General features: G+C 38.7%; 1 protein-coding gene across 1 annotated transcript; it reads right to left on the bottom strand.

Moving 5' to 3' along the window:
* Positions 1-4,296: 4,296 nt before the first annotated feature.
* Positions 4,297-25,397, bottom strand: pelo (protein pelota). The gene is made up of 9 exons (XM_071680498.1): positions 25,250-25,397; positions 23,364-23,567; positions 23,043-23,196; positions 22,575-22,715; positions 21,123-21,251; positions 18,386-18,479; positions 9,420-9,612; positions 6,222-6,328; positions 4,297-4,519 (listed from the first exon to the last, which is right to left on the bottom strand). Exons 1-9 carry the CDS (start codon positions 25,288-25,290, stop codon positions 4,425-4,427), a joined length of 1,158 nt encoding a protein of 385 aa, XP_071536599.1. The 5' UTR covers positions 25,291-25,397; the 3' UTR covers positions 4,297-4,424.
* Positions 25,398-25,947: the final 550 nt, after the last annotated feature.

The following is a 25,947-nucleotide window of genomic DNA, read 5'->3' as shown; positions in this document are numbered from 1 at the left end:
GTGGCTGATTCATGTGAGAAACTGCAGAAGCTGGTGACTGAGTTTGGTAAAGTGTGTGGAAGAAGAAAGTTAAGAGTAAATGTGAATAAGAGCAAGGTTATTAGGTACAGTAGGGTTGAGGGTCAAGTCAATTGGGAGGTGAGTCTGAATGGAGAAAAACTGGAGGAAGTGAAGTGTTTTAGATATCTGGGAGTGGATCTGGCAGCGGATGGAACCATGGAAGCGGAAGTGGATCATAGGGTGGGGGAGGGGGCGAAAATTCTGGGAGTCTTGAAGAATGTGTGGAAGTCGAGAACATTATCTCGGAAAGCAAAAATGGGTATGTTTGAAGGAATAGTGGTTCCAACAATGTTGTATGGTTGCGAGGCGTGGGCTATGGATAGAGTTGTGCGCAGGAGGATGGATGTGCTGGAAATGAGATGTTTGAGGACAATGTGTGGTGTGAGGTGGTTTGATCGAGTAAGTAATGTAAGGGTAAGAGAGATGTGTGGAAATAAAAAGAGCGTGGTTGAGAGAGCAGAAGAGGGTGTTTTGAAATGGTTTGGGCACATGGAGAGAATGAGTGAGGAAAGATTGACCAAGAGGATATATGTGTCGGAGGTGGAGGAAACGAGGAGAAGAGGGAGACCAAATTGGAGGTGGAAGGATGGAGTGAAAAAGATTTTGTGTGATCGGGGCCTGAACATGCAGGAGGGTGAAAGGAGGGCAAGGAATAGAGTGAATTGGAGTGATGTGGTATACCGGGGTTGACGTGCTGTCAGTGGATTGAATCAAGGCATGTGAAGCGTCTGGGGTAAACCATGGAAAGCTGTGTAGGTATGTATATTTGCGTGTGTGGACGTATGTATATACATGTGTATGGGGGTGGGTTGGGCCATTTCTTTCGTCTGTTTCCTTGCGCTACCTCGCAAACGCGGGAGACAGCGAAAAAAAAAAAAAAAAAAAAAAAAAAAATCACAGAATAATCATTAACAACAGATACAAGTTAAAAAGTAAAATTTATGAATGAAAATAACATAAAAAATTTGGATAGTTTGTAAAGATTTATGGGCAAAAGAGTGACACTAGGAGCCACCTGGTGCCCCTTATGTGTGGGTTTGGGGGTCCACACTGAGTACGGGAAAGCATTCATACTGTATTTTCTTTTTAAGTAAACCAAAGACTTTTCCTGCCTTGTAATAGACGGCAGTTTTCTAGCAACTTAGATTAACAATCAATATCTTACACTCTTCCTCATCTTAGAAGCGTTCAAGTCTACAGACTTTCAGTCTTTCATACCTTTTACCTGTTAATGGATGATACAATGATAAAATTTCAGTGACAAGCACTTTACAACAACACTCTCAAAAACAAAAAAATCAAATAATTCATTTCTGTAAAATTTAATGAGAACAAGCCTCCATTTATTTAAAAACTACACAAAATACTTTAAGATGTTGAAGTTATTAATTTTGTAACCAGGTACTGTGACCTTTATAACAAAACTATTTTATCTCTCACTTCTAGCAAACAGTTCATTAACAATATATGACAAAGGATCTTAATCTATTTCCTGTTCATGTTATCCTGATTCTATGGTGCCACTTACAATCTTGACTACTTGTGCAGATAAACATTGTATTGCCTCTGGTCCAGTATATTCACTCAGCTCTCCATTAATTTAGCTGAATAGTTCAGCAGCCCCAGAACCTCTCTAAGGGGCTCATGAACCTTTGTAACTGTGCTCCAAACTGGAGCAAGGTTATAAGCCCTTTTGGGAGGGAAGGATCTTGATTACATTGTACTCTCCTGTCCGCTATAATGATACTGCATCATCGATGGTGACTTCCCTCTCACAGTGTTACCACTTACAAGTAGTCTGGGAACACTGCTATATATATAAATGTTGGATAATAGCCAGCTCAGGCAGGACATAGCAAACATATATGAAAGAAAAAGGAAAAAAAAAAAAAAAAATGAAGTGTGAATTTGAACTGAGAGAACCTGGAGGAAGCAAGTAATTGAATAAGATATGACAAGTAAGACAGATGTGTGGTAGTAACAGTAGTACGTACGAGAGAGCTGAAGATGGTGCACTCAAACGGTGTGGACATTGGAGATAATGAGTAAGGAGAGGATGATTGAGGACCAAGGCCCCAAGACTAATTTCTATGAAAGAGCCTGGGTGTTTACCAGGACCTTTCTAAAGCCTCCTACACCCAAAGGCTGTGCTTCTTCTATTAGCAAGGAAGTATAAACTCCATTTAAGTGATTAGTTCTTTAACGAGACTGTAATCCCAGAGATAAAGCCTTGCCACAGATGACTTTTCACTCTTGGTGTAACCTCGATATATATGTATATATAATAACACAATATATATATTGGTTCTCAGTGATTGGTTCTCAGTGAATGTAGGTTTGCGGCAGGGGTGTGTGATGTCTCCATGGTTGTTTAATTTGTTTATGGATGGGGTTGTTAGGGAGGTAAATGCAAGAGTCCTGGAAAGAGGGGCAAGTATGAAGTCTGTTGGGGATGAGAGAGCTTGGGAAGTGAGTCAGTTGTTGTTCGCTGATGATACAGCGCTGGTGGCTGATTCATGTGAGAAACTGCAGAAGCTGGTGACTGAGTTTGGTAAAGTGTGTGGAAGAAGAAAGTTAAGAGTAAATGTGAATAAGAGCAAGGTTATTAGGTACAGTAGGGTTGAGGGTCAAGTCAATTGGGAGGTGAGTTTGAATGGAGAAAAACTGGAGGAAGTGAAGTGTTTTAGATATCTGGGAGTGGATCTGTCAGCGGATGGAACCATGGAAGCGGAAGTGGATCATAGGGTGGGGGAGGGGGCGAAAATTTTGGGAGCCTTGAAAAATGTGTGGAAGTCAAGAACATTATCTCGGAAAGCAAAAATGGGTATGTTTGAAGGAATAGTGGTTCCAACAATGCTGTATGGTCGCGAGGCGTGGGCTATGGATAGAGTTGTGCGCAGGAGGATGGATGTGCTGGAAATGAGATGTTTGAGGACAATGTGTGGTGCGAGGTGGTTTGATCGAGTAAGTAACGTAAGGGTAAGAGAGATGTGTGGAAATAAAAAGAGCGTGGTTGAGAGAGCAGAAGAGGGTGTTTTGAAATGGTTTGGGCACATGGAGAGAATGAGTGAGGAAAGATTGACCAAGAGGATATATGTGTCGGAGGTGGAGGGAACGAGGAGAAGAGGGAGACCAAATTGGAGGTGGAAAGATGGAGTGAAAAAGATTTTGTGTGATCGGGGCCTGAACATGCAGGAGGGTGAAAGGAGGGCAAGGAATAGAGTGAATTGGAGCGATGTGGTATACCGGGGTTGACGTGCTGTCAGTGGATTGAAGCAAGGCATGTGAAGCGTCTGGGGTAAACCATGGAAAGCTGTGTAGGTATGTATATTTGCATGTGTGGACGTATGTATATACATGTGTATGGGGGGGGGGGGCATTTCTTTCGTCTGTTTCCTTGCGCTACCTCGCAAACGCGGGAGACAGCGACAAAGTATAATAATAATAAAATAATATATATATATATTTTTTTGATTGAAGCAAGGCATGTGAAGCGTCTGGGGTAAACCATGGAAAGCTGTGTAGGTATGTATATTTGCGTGTGTGGACGTATGTATATACATGTGTATGGGGGGGGGGCATTTCTTTCGTCTGTTTCCTTGCGCTACCTCGCAAACGCGGGAGACAGCGACAAAGTATAATAATAATAAAATAATATATGTGTCGGAGGTGGAGGGAACAAGGAGAAGAGGGAGACCAAATTGGAGGTGGAAAGATGGAGTGAAAAAGATTTTGTGTGATCGGGGCCTGAACATGCAGGAGGGTGAAAGGAGGGCAAGGAATAGAGTGAATTGGAGCGATGTGGTATACAGGGGTTGACGTGCTGTCAGTGGATTGAATCAGGGCATGTGGGGTGTCTGGGGTGAACCATGGAAAGCTGTGTGGGTGTGTATATTTGCGTGTGTGGACGTGTGTATGTACGTGTGTATGGGGGTTGGGCCATTTCTTTCGTCTGTTTCCTCGCGCTACCTCGCAAACGCGGGAGACAGCGACAAAGTATAATAAAAAAAAAAAAAAAAAAAAAATATATATATATATATATATATATATATATATATATATATATATATATATATACATATCTACCTTGGAGGTTCCAGTCACAGATATGTCATGTTGCGGTCAGGCCTTATTTGAAATATAGAAAGGATTATTTAGTTTATCTACCACGTTCCCAATTATTCCTCTCATAATTTCACAAATATACATAAAGATGGGACACAATAAAGTTAAGTGTAATAATCAACTACTTATATTTGGTCAGTATAACAAATATGAGAGAGTATCAATGATTTTATATGGCGAAGAAATGAAAAAAAACTATAAGAACTAGTTTCAATTTCCTTTTATATCCCGCATTCAATTTACTCTTCATCAGAGTCTAATGCATGATCTTCCTCTTCTATTTCGGGCATTGGAAATCGCAAAATCGCTGCCACACCCGTCATCTGGTCCAGTTCTGAAAATAAAACATTAAATGAAAAACAAGAGATAACACCTGTGGAAGGTATTAAGAATACATGGTGTGGGAGGCAAGTTGTTAGAAGCAGTGAAAAGGTTTTATCGAGGATGTAAGGCATGTGTACATGTAGAAAGAGAGGAAAGTGATTGGTTCTCAGTGAATGTAGATTTGCGGCAGGGGTGTGTGATGTCTCCATGGTTGTTTAATTTGTTTATGGATGGGGTTGTTAGGGAGGTGAATGCAAGAGTTTTGGAAAGAGGGGCAAGTATGAAGTCTGTTGTGGATGAGAGAGCTTGGGAAGTGAGTCAGTTGTTGTTCACTGATGATACAGCGCTGGTGGCTGATTCATGTGAGAAACTGCAGAAGCTGGTGACTGAGTTTGGTAAAGTGTGTGAAAGAAGAAAGTTAAGAGTAAATGTGAATAAGAGCAAGGTTATTAGGTACAGTAGGGTTGAGGGTCAAGTCAATTGGGAGGTAAGTTTGAATGGAGAAAAACTGGAGGAAGTAAAGTGTTTTAGATATCTGGGAGTGGATCTGGCAGCGGATGGAACCATGGAAGCGGAAGTGGATCATAGGGTGGGGGAGGGGGCGAAAATCCTGGGAGCCTTGAAGAATGTGTGGAAGTCGAGAACAATATCTCGGAAAGCAAAAATGGGTATGTTTGAAGGAATAGTGGTTCCAACAATGTTGTATGGTTGCGAGGCGTGGACTATGGATAGAGTTGTGCGCAGGAGGATGGATGTGCTGGAAATGAGATGTTTGAGGACAATGTGTGGTGTGAGGTGGTTTGATCGAGTAAGTAACGTAAGGGTAAGAGAGATGTGTGGAAATAAAAAGAGAATGGTTGAGAGAGCAGAAGAGGGTGTTTTGAAATGGTTTGGGCACATGGAGAGAATGAGTGAGGAAAGATTGACCAAGAGGATATATGTTTTAGAGGTGGAGGGAACGAGGAGAAGTGGGAGACCAAATTGGAGGTGGAAAGATGGAGTGAAAAAGATTTTGTGTGATTGGGGCCTGAACATGCAGGAGGGTGAAAGGAGGGCAAGGAATAGAGTGAATTGGATCGATGTGGTATACTGGGGTTGACGTGCTGTCAGTGGATTGAATCAGGGCATGTGAAGCGACTGTGGTAAACCATGGAAAGCTGTGTAGGTATGTATATTTGCATGTGTGGACGTATGTATATACATGTGTATGGGGGTGGGTTGGGCCATTTCTTTCGTCTGTTTCCTTGCGCTACCTCGCAAACGCGGGAAACAGAAAAAAAAAAAATTAAAGTGAAAAGCAATGATAAAATACATTTTGGCATAAAATTTCTAGTAAAGAATGTACAGAATATAGAAGAAATCCGAGTCATCTTGAGTGGGGAAACAGGACACAGAGTCCTTAACAAAAGGCACATGGGGGGTAAAGTCTTAAAATCTTACTGAAAATAAATATCTTCAAAGATTTTTTCCCTTTCAATTCTAAATTGTTTCTCTTGTGAAATTCCTTTTATCTTAATTACATAAAGCAAATTAAAACTTTAAAAAAATTAAGAGTAATGGCTAAATTCATTTTAACTTGCATCTCCCTAACCAACACACAATGGCAGTCAAAGAAGTGAGGTGGAAAGGAAACGAATGAATGCCATGCAAGTTCTTTAAAACCAGCTGAAAGGAACAAATTACACATGATAAGATACAGGAAAAGAACTTACGTTCACCAGAAACATGAAGACTGGAGAATATTTTAACATCACCACCACTTTCTTTTACACTGTCAACCAACCGCACATATCTACGTCTCTCATCTACATCTTTGGATCTGGAAAAAACAAGAATTCAGACATGGAAAATTTAAAACAATAATAAGAAGAAAGTACAGGATGTATGAAGATCACTGCAATGGAGACATTTGCAAAGGTTGCTGTGTATGAAATGATGTACCGCACAATTAGTATGTGACAGACAAATTTTCATTGTGTCATATATCCAACTTTCTATACCATTCAAAGTAGAGGAGTAAAGGAAAAATTTCTACCAAAAAATTCAAGAACAGTTCTGACTCATGAACAGCTGTATTGTATAAAAACAAAAACAAACTCCTAAACATTTTCTTATTTTCTCTGAAGTTTGCAGTTACTCTTACACCCCAATTCTACATTATCATGAGAACAACAAATGGGAAAATGGTGACAGGCAAGGAAGAGGTGAAAAGGAGATGAAAAGAGAGACTGCTGAATGTATCTGATGATAGTGTGACTGAGTTGAGGTGTTCTGATTGTGCATGCGTGCAAGGCAAGTCATGGCAACTCATTCCAATATTAATGCTGGAACAGGAGCGAAATGAGAGGAGTACCCATCCTCCTTGAAGGATAAGACTGGTGAGGTCATCTGCTCATCTGTTCCTGGAGCTATCTTGCTAACACTTGAAACAAAGGAAAAAGCATGAAAAAGCTGGGGAAGGATCTGGAAGAATAAGAAAATGATAAGGAAGACTGAGAGGCTGCATGGAAGGTGTTACATATATGTGATGTGGAAGGATAGCTACCTGAAGCTGTGATAATTTCTATTCAGATAGTAAGCTGTGTGTGAGTAGGAAGAGAGGAGAGAGAGTATTTCAAGTGCAAGCAGGTATGAGTCAGGGGTGTGTGATGAGTCTGAGGGTGTTTCATTGTTTATAGATGGAGAGGCTATGGAGATGAATGTTAAGGTCTTTGGAAGTGGAGCAGCTCTGCAGTCTGTTAGGCATGAGGGTACTTGCAGGTGAGTAAATTGCTGTTTGCTGATGACATAGTGCTGGTGGGAAATTATATTAAGAAACTGCAGAAGCTAGTTTTCTAAGTTTGAGGGAGCATGTAAGCTGAAGAGTTGGCAAGGGGGGATAAGGGTTTGGGTGCACTGGAGAGTCTATAAATGGAAGTCACTGTCTGTGAAAGCAAAGACTGGGATGTTCAGTAGTACAGTAGTCTTGACAGTTTTGTAATGATGCAAGCATGGGCTATAGATGAAAAAAGATGGAAGACACAAAGCTCTCTTTCCCACACTCCTCAATGTACCTTGAACCTTAGCCACCAATCTATCTAAATCTCTGAAGCCTGTTCCCTTCAGGAACTCCCTCAATGGGGTGGCCACAGCAAAAGAGTCTCCATAACTAGTGAACTCTAATGGTGCTTCTTAGCCTTTAGTGCCTTACCATTAAAAGACCACTGGCAGAGGGCCAATCTAGCACAGCGTTTGTGGAGGCTCCTACTGACTACTTTTACCTAATGTTCCAACCTACTACTTCTATCTAATAGGCCTATCTGAATCCTTCCTACTAATTATATCTATTGCTCCTAACATTATGCACAAAGGCAGAGCTAGCACAAAGCAATCACCACAGGAAAATTAAGAGTTATGAAGAATGAGCTGTGTGAATTAAGTCTTGTCAAGTGTTGTGTGTGACTGGGAGAGATTTTATATTTATATATTTATTATACTTTGTCACTGTCTCCCGCGTTTGCGAGGTAGCGCAAGGAAACAGACGAAAGAAATGGCCCAACCCCCCCCCATACACATGTATATACATACGTCCACACACGCAAATATACATATCTACACAGCTTTCCAGACGCTTCACATGCCTTGATTCAATCCACTGACAGCACGTCAACCCCGGTATACCACATCGCTCCAATTCACTCTATTCCTTGCCCTCCTTTCACCCTCCTGCATGTTCAGGCCCCGATCACACAAAATCTTTTTCACTCCATCTTTCCACCTCCAATTTGGTCTCCCTCTTCTCCTCGTTCCCTCCACCTCCGACACATATATCCCCTTGGTCAATCTTTCCTCACTCATTCTCTCCATGTGCCCAAACCACTTCAAAACACCCTCTTCTGCTCTCTCAACCACGCTCTTTTTATTTCCACACATCTCTCTTACCCTTACGTTACTCACTCGATCAAACCACCTCACACCACACATTGTCCTCAAACATCTCATTTCCAGCACATCCATCCTCCTGCGCACAACTCTATCCATAGCCCACGCCTCGCAACCATACAACATTGTTGGAACCACTATTCCTTCAAACATACCCATTTTTGCTTTCCGAGATAATGTTCTCGACTTCCACACATTCTTCAAGGCTCCCAGAATTTTCGCCCCCTCCCCCACCCTATGATCCACTTCCGCTTCCATGGTTCCATCCGCTGCCAGATCCACTCCCAGATATCTAAAACACTTTACTTCCTCCAGTTTTTCTCCATTCAAACTCACCTCCCAATTGACTTGACCCTCAACCCTACTGTACCTAATAACCTTGCTCTTATTCACATTTACTCTTAACTTTCTTCTTCCACACACTTTACCAAACTCAGTCACCAGCTTCTGCACTTTCTCACTTGAATCAGCCACCAGCGCTGTATCATCAGCGAACAACAACTGACTCACTTCCCAAGCTCTCTCATCCCCAACAGACTTCATACTTGCCCCTCTTTCCAAAACTCTTGCATTTACCTCCCTAACAACCCCATCCATAAACAAATTAAACAACCATGGAGACATCACACACCCCTGCCGCAAACCTACATTCACTGAGAACCACTGAGATATATTGCATATTTGTGGACAGAATGTCAGCAGTCCACATGTAGGTGAGGCAGAAAGAAAAGACAGCTAACTAGGCCCCTTGCCCACCCAATTGCTTACTTCAGCTCACATGGTTCCATCTCTTGCCATGTCCACTCCCATGTACCTAAAACACTCCCCTTCCTCAAGGGAATAAAGTTGGTTGGGTGGATGAAGAAGCATGGATAACTACAATGATTCTTGTAATGTCTACGCTGATGTGAGGAATACAAACAAATATTAGTTTACCCAGTACATTACAGGAAATAAGAACATAACTAGGAAACAAAAAAATTACATACCTAAAAAGACTGTCTGAAACAAGCAGTGTTTCAATGGCCTGACTATCATTGGCTCTTTCAACATGCTTGATGCCATAAAAGGCTCGTTCAGGGTCACTTCCAAGCATGGTCATGAACTGTTGAAGAGCTTTTGTTTCCCCAGCAGCTTTGGTGTCTGCTAACTTTAGTGTTACTCCTGGGTCTTCAAGAACTTCTGTAATTAATGAATGCATAAAATTTAGAATTTGTTTCAGGAAAACCTTGTCATTGAAGGAAAAATAGAAGCTATTACTACTTGCACATTAATATCACCATTCAATCTCTTGTTCAATGCATTCTATAATTAAAATAATCCTTCATCGAATTCTCCTTGCTTTTCAAACAACTTAATTCTCCTAAGACAATCAATCAAGTTTAGTAGTCTTTATTTTCATATACACTAAATCAAACTTCAGTCTGAACTCTAACAGTATAGCTCATTTCAATGTCAGTTCTGACACTCATCCCACATATATTAAAATCTTTCACTCCACTCCTCCCACATATAATCTTTCACCCCACTCCTCCTCTTCTCTGAATTAACCACACATCTTCCCACTTATATGTACTTCAAGTAATTCTCAATCATTTTTAATCAGAGTCCATCTACATGAGGTGGATCAAATAAATACAGTATGTTAACTAACATATATCTTATCTAAAGTACTGAAATGAACAAAGGCTTCCACAATAATTCAAACGCTCATTAATCTTTATTCTACACAAAAAATTAATTTCTAAAGTGAGACTGATGACTATTCCAAATGCCCTAAAAGAAATTTGTCTGCACAGCATACAAATATTCCTCTAGCATCCTCATCTGAATTACTTTTACCTCTACAGAATTCTCTCATGGCATTTGTCTGCTTCTTTGTGGTTAATCACTTCCATTCACATCTTTAAACCATTGACTGCTGATGTGCCATATATGATGTGGTACACCTTTGGCAGTTGAGTGCGAGTGTGCTGTACATGATTTAAGGCTTTCAAAAATTCCATGCATGGTTAAGAGAGGGAGTAACGAGTTAGAAAACAAATACTGGTAACTCAGTTTCTACAACCTTGTCCAAGTTTTCTTGACTGGTCAGCATCCACCAAATGTACAACAGCAGTAAACTTACAAGGCAGCAGAGGAAAATATCAGTTACTATCTCCATGGACAATGAAAACTTTGAGCCCAGCAGCAATAATAGTTTTCCCCCCAAGATTTTTGCTCCCAAACTATTCAAGGGGTATGTGGTGACATCACATACCCCTGATGCAGACTGACCTCCGCCTAAAATCACACTTTCCACTCTTCCTACTCTGAAATAATGCCTTACTCTCTTGAAACAACTCACAGTTTTAAACAATTTTCCCCCCACACATACATTCATAACACCTACAAAGCATCTCTATCAAACCTACCACACATTTTCTCCAGATCCATATATGCTATGGAAAAATCTCTTTCTCAAGGTATTTTTCACACTTTATGAATATATACATGTGTATATTCCTCTGAGTGCACAGGGAAATGAAACACGATAAGTTCCCAAGTGCACTTTCATGTAATAATCACATCATCAGGGGAGATTTTTTTTTTTTTTTTGCTTTGTCGCTGTCTCCTGCGTTTGTGAGGTAGCGCAAGGAAACAGACGAAAGAAATGGCCCAACCCACCCCCATACACATGTATATACATACGTCCACACACGCAAATATACATACCTACACAGCTTTCCACGGTTTACCCCAGACGCTTCACATGCCCTGATTCAATCCACTGACAGCACGTCAACCCCGGTATAACACATCGATCCAATTCACTCTATTCCTTGCCCTCCTTTCACCCTCCTGCATGTTCAGGCCCCGATCACACAAAATCTTTTTCACTCCATCTTTCCACCTCCAATTTGGTCTCCCACTTCTCCTCGTTCCCTCCACCTCCGACACATATATCCTCTTGGTCAATCTTTCCTCACTCATTCTCTCCATGTGCCCAAACCATTTCAAAACACCCTCTTCTGCTCTCTCAACCACGCTCTTTTTATTTCCACACATCTCTCTTACCCTTACGTTACTTACTCGATCAAACCACCTCACACCACACATTGTCCTCAAACATCTCATTTCCAGCACATCCATCCTCCTGCGCACAACTCTATCCATAGCCCACGCCTCGCAACCATACAACATTGTTGGAACCACTATTCCTTCAAACATACCCATTTTTGCTTTCCGAGATAATGTTCTCGACTTCCACACATTCTTCAAGGCTCCCAGAATTTTCGCCCCCTCCCCCACCCTATGATCCACTTCCGCTTCCATGGTTCCATCCGCTGCCAGATCCACTCCCAGATATCTAAAACACTTTACTTCCTCCAGTTTTTCTCCATTCAAACTTACCTCCCAATTGACTTGACCCTCAACCCTACTGTACCTAATAACCTTGCTCTTATTCACATTTACTCTTAACTTTCTTCTTTCACACACTTTACCAAACTCAGTCACCAGCTTCTGCAGTTTCTCACATGAATCAGCCATCAGCGCTGTATCATCAGCGAACAACAACTGACTCACTTCCCAAGCTCTCTCATCCCCAACAGACTTCATACTTGCCCCTCTTTCCAAAACTCTTGCATTCACCTCCCTAACAACCCCATCCATAAACAAATTAAACAACCATGGAGACATCACACACCCCTGCCGCAAACCTACATTCACTGAGAACCAATCACTTTCCTCTCTTCCTACACGTACACATGCCTTACATCCTCGATAAAAACTTTTCACTGCTTCTAACAACTTGCCTCCCACACCATATATTCTTAATACCTTCCACAGAGCATCTCTATCAACTCTATCATATGCCTTCTCCAGATCCATAAATGCTACATACAAATCCATTTGCTTTTCTAAGTATTTCTCACATACATTCTTCAAAGCAAACACCTGATCCACACATCCTCTACCACTTCTGAAACCACACTGCTCTTCCCCAATCTGATGCTCTGTACATGCCTTCACCCTCTCAATCAATACCCTCCCATGGAATTTCCCAGCAATACTCAACAAACTTATACCTCTGTAATTTGAGCACTCACTCTTATCCCCTTTGCCTTTGTACAATGGCACTATGCACGCATTCCGCCAATCCTCAGGCACCTCACCATGAGTCATACATACATTAAATAACCTTACCAACCAGTCAATAATACAGTCACCCCCTTTTTTAATAAATTCCACTGCAATACCATCCAAACCTGCTGCCTTGCCGGCTTTCATCTTCCACAAAGCTTTTACTACCTCTTCTCTGTTTACCAAATAATTTTCCCTAACCCTCGCACTTTGCACACCACCTCGACCAAAACACCCTATATCTGCCACTCTATCATCAAACACATTCAACAAACCTTCAAAATACTCACTCCCTCTCCTTCTCACATCACCACTACTTGTTATCACCTCCCCATTTGCGCCCTTCACTGAAGTTCCCATTTGCTCCCTTGTCTTACGCACTTTATTTACCTCCTTCCAGAACATCTTTTTATTCTCCCTAAAATTTAATGATACTCTCTCACCCCAACTCTCATTTGCCCTCTTTTTCACCTCTTGCACCTTTCACTTGACCTCCTGTCTCTTTCTTTTATACATCTCCCACTCAATTGCATTATTTCCCTGCAAAAATCGTCCAAATGCCTCTCTCTTCTCTTTCACTAATAATCTTACTTCTTCAGCCCACCACTCACTACTCACTACCCTTTCTAATCAATCAGGGGAGATACAAGAAGGAAATATAACAGTCAGTTGATATACAAAGAAGAGACATAGCTAGGACACCATTTGGTAAACATACAGATCTATAGACCACATCTCACAACCATACAACATTAGAACTTACTATACCTTCAAACATGCTCATCTCTGCCCTTCCAAACAGTGACACCTCTTTCTACACATTCCTCAATAACCTAAGTCTTTTGTACCCTCAGCCACTACAACTCATTTCAGCTTCTATGGTTCCATTCGCTGCCTTATCCACTTCTTCCTAGTTTTCTCCATTCGTACACATATCCCAAATAACCTCTTGTTCTCAATAGTTATACCTAATAATTTTTATCTCATCCACATTTTCTCTCAATTTTCTTCTATAATACACTCCCATACTCAAGAACCAAATTCTGCAGTTCCTTATTTGAATATGCTACCAGTGCCATGTCACCAGCAAACAATAAATCACTCATTTTTCCACCATTCCCAACAAGATGCAGTTGTACACCTCTCCCTAAAACTGATGCATTCACTTCAAGCCCCACCACCTCATCTATAAACAGACTGAAGGACCATGGTGACATTACATATCCTTGCCACAGACCCACCTTAATCTGGAATCACTCCCCTTCCCCTTTGTCTATTGGCACACATGACACTTTAATTATTAAAGTTTCTCTCTTTGAAATTGTTTTCCCTCTAACATCACATATTTATAACACCTTTAGCTCTTTTTCAACCCCTACATATGCTTCCTCCACATTCATAAATGCCAAATAAGAATCCTTCTCTTTTTCTAAGTATTTCTCTCGCAAATTCAAAGCAAACACCTCATCCATACACTCTTTACCACTCCTAAAATCATGTTGTTCCTCCCCAGTCTGATGCTCTGTGCATGTTATCACCCTCTGATTCACCACTCTCCCATGCAACTTACCAAGTACAAACAATAAACTTATACCTCAGTAACCCGACCATTCAACTTTACCTCCCTTGCCTTTATACAATGCTATCGTTTTGGTGCATTACACATGAGAGCTAGAATGCATGTGAGCAAATGAGGCCATTTCTTCAACTGTTCCTGGCTCTCCATTGCTAATACAGGAATTGGCAAATGTGAAAAAAATATATATACATATTCTCTGTGTGTGTGTGCACTTTACTTAGCTGGTACCATCATTCATTTTTTACTGCCTCTTGGCACCCCCTATGAAATACTCTCGAACCCACCTACCCCAGTTTAAGAATCACTGTAGCAGTGTAATAACTTTAGTGATGCATGAATGTACTCACATATGTGGAAGTATCACTATACATACAGCAGTATACAGCACAGTGCAGCTGGTGGATTTATTCCCTACAATAAGTCATATCTATGATGATACAACTATGTCTGGTTTTGGGAATATCATCATAATAAACTTATACGATATCTGTTATATGGTGCAGTTACAGAGGGATGAACCATAAACTGTACTATGGTGAATACTGTATATGAACAGTATGAATCTGGCATTTACTTTTTGTTTTTAAAATTGTTCTAAATATTCTAAATTTTGGGGTTGACGATAATTTGTATTAAATCAAATTTACCCTACCCTAAGGAAATTCTGGTCTCAAAAGGTTCCTTGTGTTATACTAAATTCACAATCTAGAAGCCCATGCTATGCATGGGTTTCCTGAAAGTCGCAGGAGCCTGTATCCTTGTTGAAAAATGGAGAAAAATAAAAAATACTCACAGCTATGTCTTCAAGCTGATAGTTCACATATACCAACTATGTAGCCAGCTAAATTCTCCATTGCTTTTGCCTAAGTTGTATATTCAACTTGCTCGTTACTTGATGCAAATCTTGCTTCAGCTGCTAAAACCTTCGAGTCATTCAAGGTTGAGCTGGTAAGGGAGGAAATGGCAAGTGAGCCCATCGATCAAAAATGGTCTTAGCTGATTCAGCTTTGCGCTACATAACAATCAATCACTTTTGCTACTAAAACAAAGCTTCTGAAAATAAATTCTTGCCATAATTATCTTATGCAAAGGCAAGCCATGGTTGCAGTTAAGTGCATATTTGAAAGATGGTACATGAACTGATTGTTCACAGCTTAGAAATGTAATGTTTAGCAAAGGTGACATCACTGACTGTGCTGAAGTCGTGCAGATCACTTCCAAAAACACTCTGGCAGCCTAGCTCTTACTTTACAAAAATTTTTTCTTATACCTAATCACTTCTTCCACAGTGTGTACTGCTATGAGCAAATGAATTATGGCCATATTTGAACACATCCATCCTCTTAACTATTTTGTATAATGTACTGATGCCAATACCTATCATCCACATCCAAGCCATCACAGGCTGTTCCACGGTTTACCGTGATGGCCTCACACACCCTGGCTCATCCTAACAACACACGTTGCCCACATTAATCAAATTTACTCAGTCTCATGCATATCTCTCACCCTCTGGAGTGCTCCGGCCCTGAAACCTTAAAATCACCTTTATTACATCCTTCTATCTCCCTCATCTCCCCTGTCTCCTTCCTCCCTCCATTTCTTACATGTAGATCCTCTTGGTCACTCTCCTTGCATTAAGCAAACCCTGGTCAGCTCTCTCAAACAGACTTTCATACATACACCATCCTTCTCCAGTGCACCAAACACTTTACCAACACGAGTATAATGAGCTTCTCTAAATCCTTTGACTCCTCTCCTGCTCCACTTATTTCATTTACTTTCACCCTATGCCACTCTTTCAGAAATTTCTCTTGGTATCTCCATGCCTGACATGGGTCAAAAAGAAGCCACTAGTTTTGAAACCAAAACCTTGAAAAGCCATGATGTCATATCCGAAGTGAAAGCAATGTCCTACAAAACTTGGCTTCAAGAAGTCAAAGCTGGCAAATACGAGGAATCAGACTTGGGACTGAAGCCTATGAAAAACCTCAAAACCTGACTTGAGAAGCCAAAGCCATCTTTGGCACAATGTCTGAAGTAATATAGTAGAGGGAAATGTTTTTTGGTATCCTTAGGATAAATTTGAACTTCAAAGTCACGTGAATGGATTAAAAAGTTCAACATGAAAAGAAGGAAAAGCTTCAGGAGCTGCATATGATAACAGGGTAGGAACAGGGTTTGAATCCTTGGCACCCAAAAATGAATCAAGACCACACACTCAACAATCCTTCGAAGTACTCAGTCCATCGCCTCTTTACCTCATAATTGTCTGTTACCAATTTAACATTTTTCCTCTCAACGATGTTCCTATTTGTTCTCTTGCTTTTCTCATACTATCAAACTCCTTTCAAAACATTTTATTCTCCTTGAAGTTTGCTGATACCTGCTCACCCTAACTCTCATTTGCCCTTTTTTCCCATCTGCCAAATTTCTCAATCACCCACACTCCTTCCCTGTAAATACTGCTTATACATATTTCACTGGCAACCTTACTTTGTCATCCCACCACTGACTACCCTTTCCCACCTGCCCATCTCCCAATAAAACACTTTTATCACACATGCTAGCATGCTTCTCTAAATATCTCCCATTCTTCATCCACTGCCCTAGCTTCATTTACTCTCACCATTTGCTATTCTACAATCAATCTTCATATAAGTCTTTATTCATGCCTCCAACAAGTTATGATCAGGCATCCCAGGAGCTGCCCCTATCAGCACATTCACATCCTGGAGTTTCTCTTTTGCATGACTGTCAATTAGTATATAAACCAATAAATAAAGCTCACTTACCATCTTTCCAACTCACTCACATATGGCCCTCTTTTTACACTAGGTATTCCTAATCACCAGTCCTTTTACAACACACAATTCCACAAGCTGTTCATCATTTCTAAACACTTTGTTGAACCCATAGCCCCCCCCCAAAATATACCCTTAACTGCCATATCACTTATTTTTACATTCAAATCATCCATCACTAAACCAGGTGGACATGGTGGTATGTTCTAGTTGGAGACTCTAAAGGGCTATATGCACTATGGTCCCATGGTCTCACATATCACTTAAATTCCTTGAGATCAACCCAAAATTTGCTGAAGTAATAGGATTCACTAGATTCGGTAACTTTTTCACTAATCTGACTGAAGAAAATCAGCTGTGGGAACATGTTTTTAGGAGATCCTCTCTCATTTCATACTAATATCAATTTCATCACATTTACAAGGATAATAGTAAAAAAAAAATGTAATATGAAAGGTCTGTGGGGCCTGGTTGTGGATAAAAGGCCTTTCTTCTGTTCCTGGTGATACCTTGCTAACATGGGAAATGGCTATCAAATATGAAAAAAAAAAAAAAAGAAATCTATTTCGCATATACTGAATGTAAAACTATAGGAGAAAGATTTACAAAATGACAATAAATCAAAGATGCTAGATGTAAGGGGTCATGGAAGTAAGGTGAGTTAATAAGAACAAAAACAAGCAATGATGGTTATTCCCCATCACCCACCTTCCCTTCCAATCATCTGCTCCTGCCACCACAAATTATCACTTTAACTTCATTCATTTTTGTTAACCAAAAATTTTTTTTTTGTTAATCATAAATCTAGTGGATTCCCTATGATCTGAGAAAAAGTATAAATCTAGTGGATTCCCTACGACCTGAAAAAAAAAAAAAAAAAAAAAAAAAAAAAAAAAAGGTCTGTGGGGCCTGGATAGGGAGCTGTGATTTTAGTGCATTACACATGACAACGAGAAACTGGAGGTGGTCTTTTTTCGTCTGTTTCCTGGTGCTACCTCGCTTACGCAGGGTGTGGCAATACCGTATACTTTGGGGCGGGGTGGTGCCGGAATGGATGAGGGCAAGCAAGTGTAAATACCAAAGCCTCTAGTATGTTTATTTTCTGAAGGAATATTTCTCTGTTATCATCTACAACATTTCCTTTCAAAAAATATCAATTTCATGTTTCTATCAAGTTATCTACCTCTTTCTTCTTTGTTAGTCAGAGTGAAGATTTTTAGGTCATTTAGACTTATATCATCCCTTTCAGTCTCATACTGTTTTTTATCCATGTCTGAGATGGAGAAGTAGGATATCAAATCAGTGATGGGGAATCCATGAATCAATGGATTAAGACATGAAGTAATTGTACAAAAAAGATCAAGATGAAGAATGAATAGATGAGGGGACATGACTACAAAATTCAATACTGGAAGAGTCCTGAAAATCATTTATTCAATCAACTTACCCCTAAGGGAGTGCTTAAAGCCACTGGATGAGTGAACAAGAAGAAACTTGCTTTTGTTTTCCAACAAGACTTTATTGTCAGTCTGTACAGCATTCTGAAATTATTAGGTCCATTAATATCAAGTTACTATTTAACACCTTTGTAAGGGTTGACAAAATAATTTTTGTGGCTTTATAGTAAAGATAATCCAGAGTTGGCTAACAGGAACACAAGTGAACTACTAACCACCAAAGCAAACACTGCACTGAGATGAATGCAGTATTTCAACAACGAATAATATTCCAAAGTAAATGTAAGCAATATAATCACTTAAACACATCCTGAACCCATTCCCAAAGCAGTTAAGTAAAATATGGACTTCCCATGCATGAAAGTGCTTTAATTTGTCAGGACACCAATGTCCCCATTCACAAATCCTATTTACACAAAATATGTCTACTGTATCTGATCCCTAATCCTTCCTATGTTATCTCCATCTGGAACATCCCTGAACCTAAATAAATCTCTCTGAATCTATTTTTCCCTCATTCTACCTCTCCTCCTCTTAACTTCAGGTGTAATGCTATATATATCATTGTTCAACCTGTCATGTGGCATAAGTCCTAAATGGCTATACCATACCAAGATAGTTGCATCCGCATACTTTCTAATGATCTTTTCATGCTGCATAGCCTTCTCACATCTTCATTTCTAACAATCTATCCTTCTAATTCTAACTATTTCAAAAATAAACCCATCTCTACTGATCATATTTATTACTTACCCTGATACATATAAATCAAAACTTTATATCAATATAATGTCAAAACAAGTACTCCCTCATGTAAACATTTTGTAAATTCTATGCTTAATTTTTTCTGTTCTTCAGAACTTCCAATGTACTCCCAATTTTTCTCTCTTGCATGACTATTCACAACTTCAGATTTTCTAATACCATCCTAACTGAACTATACTCCACAGTATTGGCATACTGATACCAAAATTTTAAGTTACCTTTAAATAAGGTTAAGAAATAATTTCTACATCAAAGGTTCCCCAGACTATGCCTTATTTGTTGAGGGGAGGCAAAAGAAGCATAATGACAAAGACACAGCCATAAAAATGGCTAGGGAACATGATATGGTACATAAATTCATCACAGCATACAGGTTACTGTAATTATGCATAGAAATCAAGAGAGATAAAAGAGATAAATGACTCTAAACACTTTCTGATTTTTTCTTAACTATACTGGTGTTTATGCATTATACATGACAGCTAGAATGTGGGTGTGAAGGAATGAGGACATTTCTGTACCTAGCACTACCTTGCTAATGCAGGAAATGGCAAACATTTATGGAGGGTAATAAATCTTTTAGATTACACAATCTTGAACACTGTAGATCTATAGTTCATGATAAAATCCATAACTTAGTTTCATAATTTTCAAGCATTAAGAAATAAAAAGAGAGTAAAGAAATTGGGAAAATATTGCATTACTCTATAAAATCTTCCTTAACTTTCTCATAAACAAAAGAAAAGGAAAAAATTGGGAAAAAAATATTGCATTACTCTATAAAATCTTCCTTAACTTTCTTATAAACAAAAAAGAAGGAAGAAATTGGGAAAAAAATATTGCATTACTCTATAAAATCTTCCTTAACTTTCACATTTTTATATGACCAAATGAAATCAATTAACTTGTACATCTATAGCCTTTTGCATAATAAGGTGATACCTGACTCTTACCTAATTGGGCCTTGAGTGAAGAGTCACCTTTGAGGAAGCTGTATCATTGGGAGTACAGTCCTGCCAAAGGAGTCCATCATTTTCCTGCTACTGAATGCAGTGCAGCCTTGGAGCTGCAAGAGCTCCTTGTTATAACTCCAGGACCCATGCATGAAATGGGTCCTGGGCAATTATAGATAAATAAAAAAAAACATATGCTTACCAACACAAAAAATACAGCATGTCACTTTAAGCAATTTTGAAATTTTCAGTTTCCATATCCTTTTTGTTTTCATTTATACTTTTTACATAAAGTACAGGCAGGATTGGCAAATGTGGCTGATACTGATATATTGGTGTATCACTACTTTAGTATTTATATTCATCCTAAACTTCCTCTTCTTCACCATGCAAACTGACAATAGAGTTTGATCTGTTCCTTTTAAAAAGTAGTTTTACCTATTCCATACCCTAACTACATCTGCAGCATTTTCCTTTTCTTTTTGATTTTATTTTGAGGGAGATCCATGCAGGTAATTCCAATTTTAGAGAAATAAATGTGTTTTATCCCCATGAGCAAACTTACATACTACTGTACATAGGGCACAAAATTAAAGAATTAACAAAGATAAAAATCTAAGGCAAATGGAAGAAATGAAACAAGAAAAGATGGGATAACAGAAGTCAGGTGTGGTAATACCATACAGAAACGAAGAAACAGTTGTCTGAAGAACAAATTATAATTACAGAATGTATAATGCAAGTTCACCAAGTCTTAACAGCCACAGGTAGCTCAGTGGAGCCACTGTTGCTGTGACAGTGGTTACTGTGGTGACTAATGCTACTGTGGCTACAGATGCTACACTAACTGTGAGGACACCAGTACATATCCTCTTCTCTCAACAGATAACCATGACAAACTAAATACCTTCAGTATATTTCACATTATGTTAATGTCAAATAAAGAGATCCACTGAGATCAGTGAAATCGTACACCAATGCAAGATACCTTATATTTTAAAATACTTACCTTCATCATGTGTTCTAAGAACTGATCCTTCACAAAACCTGGAGAGGCAATTAAAACTGCCTTGACAATCTCAAAGTTCAGATGACGGAGGATTGCAGCCATCACCTGATCAAAGAACTTTGTTACAGCCTGAAATTCAAAATTAATATCAAAACATGCTCAAATATTACATATCAGAATGAAATCATAATACAATGACTAAAAGGTTTATTCCTAAACATCTTACTGCGAAGCTTAAATCTTCTGAACAAGGTTGAATATATGACTCAATCCTTTTACTGTGAAGTTTGGTTATATCCAAATAAACATTTAATCCTACTAACTGCATAAATTTGGATTTACCCCAAGGTTACTGAAAAAATTTTCTCTCTAAAGCAACAATCAGTGATATCCCCCCTACACTTGAAACAACAGCTCAATTTGCATGCATGCTGCCATCTGTTCTATGATGTGAAACCTGGATTTTTATATTTCTTAGCTGACTGATCATGTACATACAGTGTTTCAAATACATATACTTTCAAGAAATTTGTTTAGCAATATTTCATACTTTGTATAGTAACTTTAATGTGACTGTCATAATGTACAGTGAAGGATTAGCTATAAAAATATCAATCATGTAAAAATAGACTTTTTTATCTTTCATTATAAAACTGCCAAATTTTTGCAAAAACACATACTATGTCTTTGATACCCTTTTCCTCCAGGAACTCACATCAGGAGAGTGGCCAAGACAAATGAGTTTCCACTTATCTCCATCCTTACATGCCTCCTTCACAAACAATCTATAAAAGGACAAATTCTTTATATCTTGGGTATTGTTATCAAAACAATACTTTGTAATGATTTAGGCTTCTTACTGGCTTAGTTCTACCTATATCATTTTTAGATCTGGAGAACATGTCTGATTTTTGTTTAAATTACTATTCTTCACTAAACTATAGTGTTCATGTTATACTGCTGACATACAGAAAATACAGCTTCTTTCAGTGCTGAAAAACTTGTTTCAAGGGTAAATTCCTTTTAATTTCTGGTAGATTATCAACACTTTTCTAAAGTTGGCCTGAAAATTCATTTTGCAATGAAAGGGGTAATGGCATAGGTGTCGATCCTCTTGAATCCCTTGTAATCTTCAACATTCCTGGATCTGGATCTAAAGCATTCTGAGTCCCTCTGATTCTTGTGTGTCCCTTTCATCCGGTAAGTATGACAAAATCTTGCCCACAGGCAAGGCTAGCAAGCAGTGCTCACAATAAGAATATTCAGTTAAGAATAAAGGCTCGTAAGCTACGTGAAGTCAAGTGTTATGTTTGAAATACAGTGAGTGCTTGTGGCCTAAATGGCAGCGCTTCACATGTATGTTATAGAGAAACAGGAGAGAATACTGAACAATGACTAATCCAATGAATGGTACAGAATAATGATTGAACAAATACCTACAAAAATAGTTACCTTTTTTCTTTGAGTGTCATCAGCTTTTCCTTTTTTGGGGATGTTGACATCTATTTTGGCTCGATCTACAGTCATAGATGAGGTAATGAGACACACAAAAGCCAGTCCCTCTTGCATTACCACAGCTGCGAGATCTGCATGCTGAAATAATTTAGTAGTTAACTTTAATAGAATACGATCAGATTTTGAGTTTGAAGGAATTCAAATTAAGTGATGTGAAACAAATAAGACTAAAACATTTCACTTTTACAGGTAAAATTTCCCATCTTTAATCAGGCACCTATAATGATGTGAATAATAATAATGATAATACAAAATTGCTTCAGTAATTTACACATGACCAACGGAACAGCCACAGCTGTTTCATTCAAAACGGTGACATGTTTTTAATAAAGTTTTCTATCTGCAAGACCATAATAAACAGAAAGTATTGATGAAAGATGGGTGAATCAAAATCAAAGCACAAACCTTAGCTGGATCACAAGCATTATCCACACGTTCTAAAGTGACAGAGTCCCATTGTTCCTTGAAGAGAGTGAACTTTCGATTGGGTTCCAAGTCCACTGTGTGGTAGGCACCCATCTTGATGTATTGGTTTTCCTCAACATTGCGACCCTTTACTCTGTAATAAATATCAAACTAATTATAACGTAAATTCATGTGCTAGGTATGCAATGGTAACACCCGATTCAAATGATTCAACTGGTTATACTTTATAAATTTCCTGACCTGTTGGCAAAATATACTAGAAAACCTATTTTCAAATGATAAAGAGCTCATAATATATACCTAAGCACACATGCTCCCGTGTCAAAAGTAATGGCCTCGACTCGAATGGTGATGGTAGTCCGAACGCGGGATGAGGTAGATGATCCTGTTGCTGACTCTTGCTGGACCTTACGAATGGTAGTAGCCCTCAATCGGTCACCTTCAGTCATGATGTTATATGTGTGCCACATATCCTCACCCTCATCTGGCACCAGCACCATCTTGCTATAAACATTGAAAAAGAGGACAATGCTGGAGACCTGGGGGAGCATTAATGTTAATTTAAAATACAATGACATTTGATAAGCAAATGTATCATGAAGATGTAATTTCCCTACAAAAAGGTATTACAGACTTTATCCTTTCTATGCACAGAGATGCTGCAAAGTAAAAGGATGACCATAAACACCTAAATATTGCAATGAGGCAAAGATGGTAATAAACAATTCCTACGAACCACAAGCAGAGCTTTAAGAGCTTAATCACCACTTCAAAGAAATAAATCTTTTAGACTGTCATTATCAGTCAATGAATATATAAATGCCCTTTTACATGTGCTTCGAGCCAGTGATGCAAGGAACCTAAAGAAATAGACCTAACCTAAAATATGTGGGTAAGTTCCCATAAATGCACCCGCAAACTTTGATGTTCACAGTTGCAGCAATAATATAGTTTAGTTCTGCATTGCAAACAGCATCAGATATTGAGTACTTATGCTCTGCAATGCTACTGCAATGTTTAGACAATACTATAAATGTTGTGAAGTATGAATCTGATAATAATATTTTGTTGAACAATATCAAATAAGGTAACAGTGTATCAAAGAAAATGTGCGTTTAAAAGATGAAAAAGTATTTATGTTACATATTTGTAAAAGTTCAATGAGAACCAATGAAAGCCTCACTTAACTTCACAGGCAATCAACATATATCTTAATGTCTAATCCGCCTAGATTAAGTATAGCCACACCCATGACTGAATACACACACACGACACAGGATGTCAACAAACAGACAACACAAGTTGCCATGTGATTCCAACAGCACATCAATATGATGCTGGTACATCCGTACTATCATTCTGGCTACTACATGAGGTTTATATAGATTTTGTTGTTTGCATCCAAGTTCTACCTAGTTCTACAGTAATCAACCTCACATTTTCCCTGGTTAACATCACCCTCAATAATATCGTCCTATCTAATAGTTAGCATTCATTAAAAAAAATAATGCTCAAATTCATAAAACATAACTATCATTGTATTCTCTAATCACAGTAACAATCGAGAATAAAATCACTTCATATCCAAAGATAAGGAATATGCGAAGCTAAACTTACCCTAGCAACTACCTTAAGTTCTGGCGTTTGCATTTCACATTATTATATCTAGGGATGTTTTTTTTTTTCTAATTAATTACAACGTTATAACACCATCTAATGATTACACAACGTACATGATTATCATACGATTCCCAAACACATCAAAGACATTCTTGTTGGTAAGCTGGCATATTCATGGTCCACCTAACTTTAGTGTTACTATATGATCAAGATTCTGACAAATATATTATGTTCATACATTCAAATACCAAGAAACTTGGGATATGGAAGTAAAAATATGATTCCACTTGCTAAAATCTTATTCATTCACTTTCCAAAATAAGACCACAGTCCAAGACTCTACAGAAAATTCTCATAAGAGCTGCTATAGGGGGTACATGAGGTAGCTGGTATACCTATCATCAGAAGCTTTGAGTAATTACCCAAGACAGCAACCATTACTTTCGTTTTTCAATAAAAACAAACGAACATACTTTCCAACCCAAAAGAGTACATATACAACCATACCTGTCATATTTCAGAGCATTTCCGACTAATTCATCAAAGCAGTGTTTTCTATTACTTACCCTCGACCATCCTTATCGATTTCTTTATGTACCAGCTTCATTTTTAATCGAATATAATATAAAATAATATGAAGCGTGTGTACACATCGGGGAGACCTGGGTGACTGGCACACGTTGCCCCTTCCTTCAGTTGCCAGCTCTCGCCTCCAATTCTACGTTACTATATTATTTCTAATACTGAATTCAATCTAGATTGGACAGTACCCTTAAAAAAATGAAAAAATAAAATAGATGGCACGTAACATGAGAATACGACATATGAAAAAAATTAAGCCAGTAGTCTCCCATTACTAACGATTTAAATATGCCTCATACTATTATCGGGTATGGGGTATTATAAAAGAAAATCCCTTAAAAATATATCAATATATACGTAAAGATGTATATTCGGGGTATTATACAATAAATACACAAATCATGAAATGAAAATGTAACTGCGATCCGTAGAGCCCATCAAAGAAAATGCAACATTTCTTAGGTCGACTAATCTATATTACAAATCTGTTCGAAAGTGTTCATCACATGATCACTAGTCACAATTACTTCCTTATGTTATCAGAATCATAGATTATGTCATAATAGCCAAAAAGCATAGGATACACTCTAGATACAAGTGAAAGTTCATAACCTGGTGTACATAGCGCGTACCATTGCTTCAGTAAACATCAGGAAATTAATCGGAAGCATGTCACTGGAAG

The sequence above is a fragment of the Panulirus ornatus genome, chromosome 31 (assembly GCF_036320965.1).
Source record: "Panulirus ornatus isolate Po-2019 chromosome 31, ASM3632096v1, whole genome shotgun sequence".
NCBI classification, from domain to species: Eukaryota; Metazoa; Arthropoda; class Malacostraca; order Decapoda; family Palinuridae; genus Panulirus; species Panulirus ornatus.
This window is presented reverse-complemented; position numbering and strand designations above follow the sequence as displayed.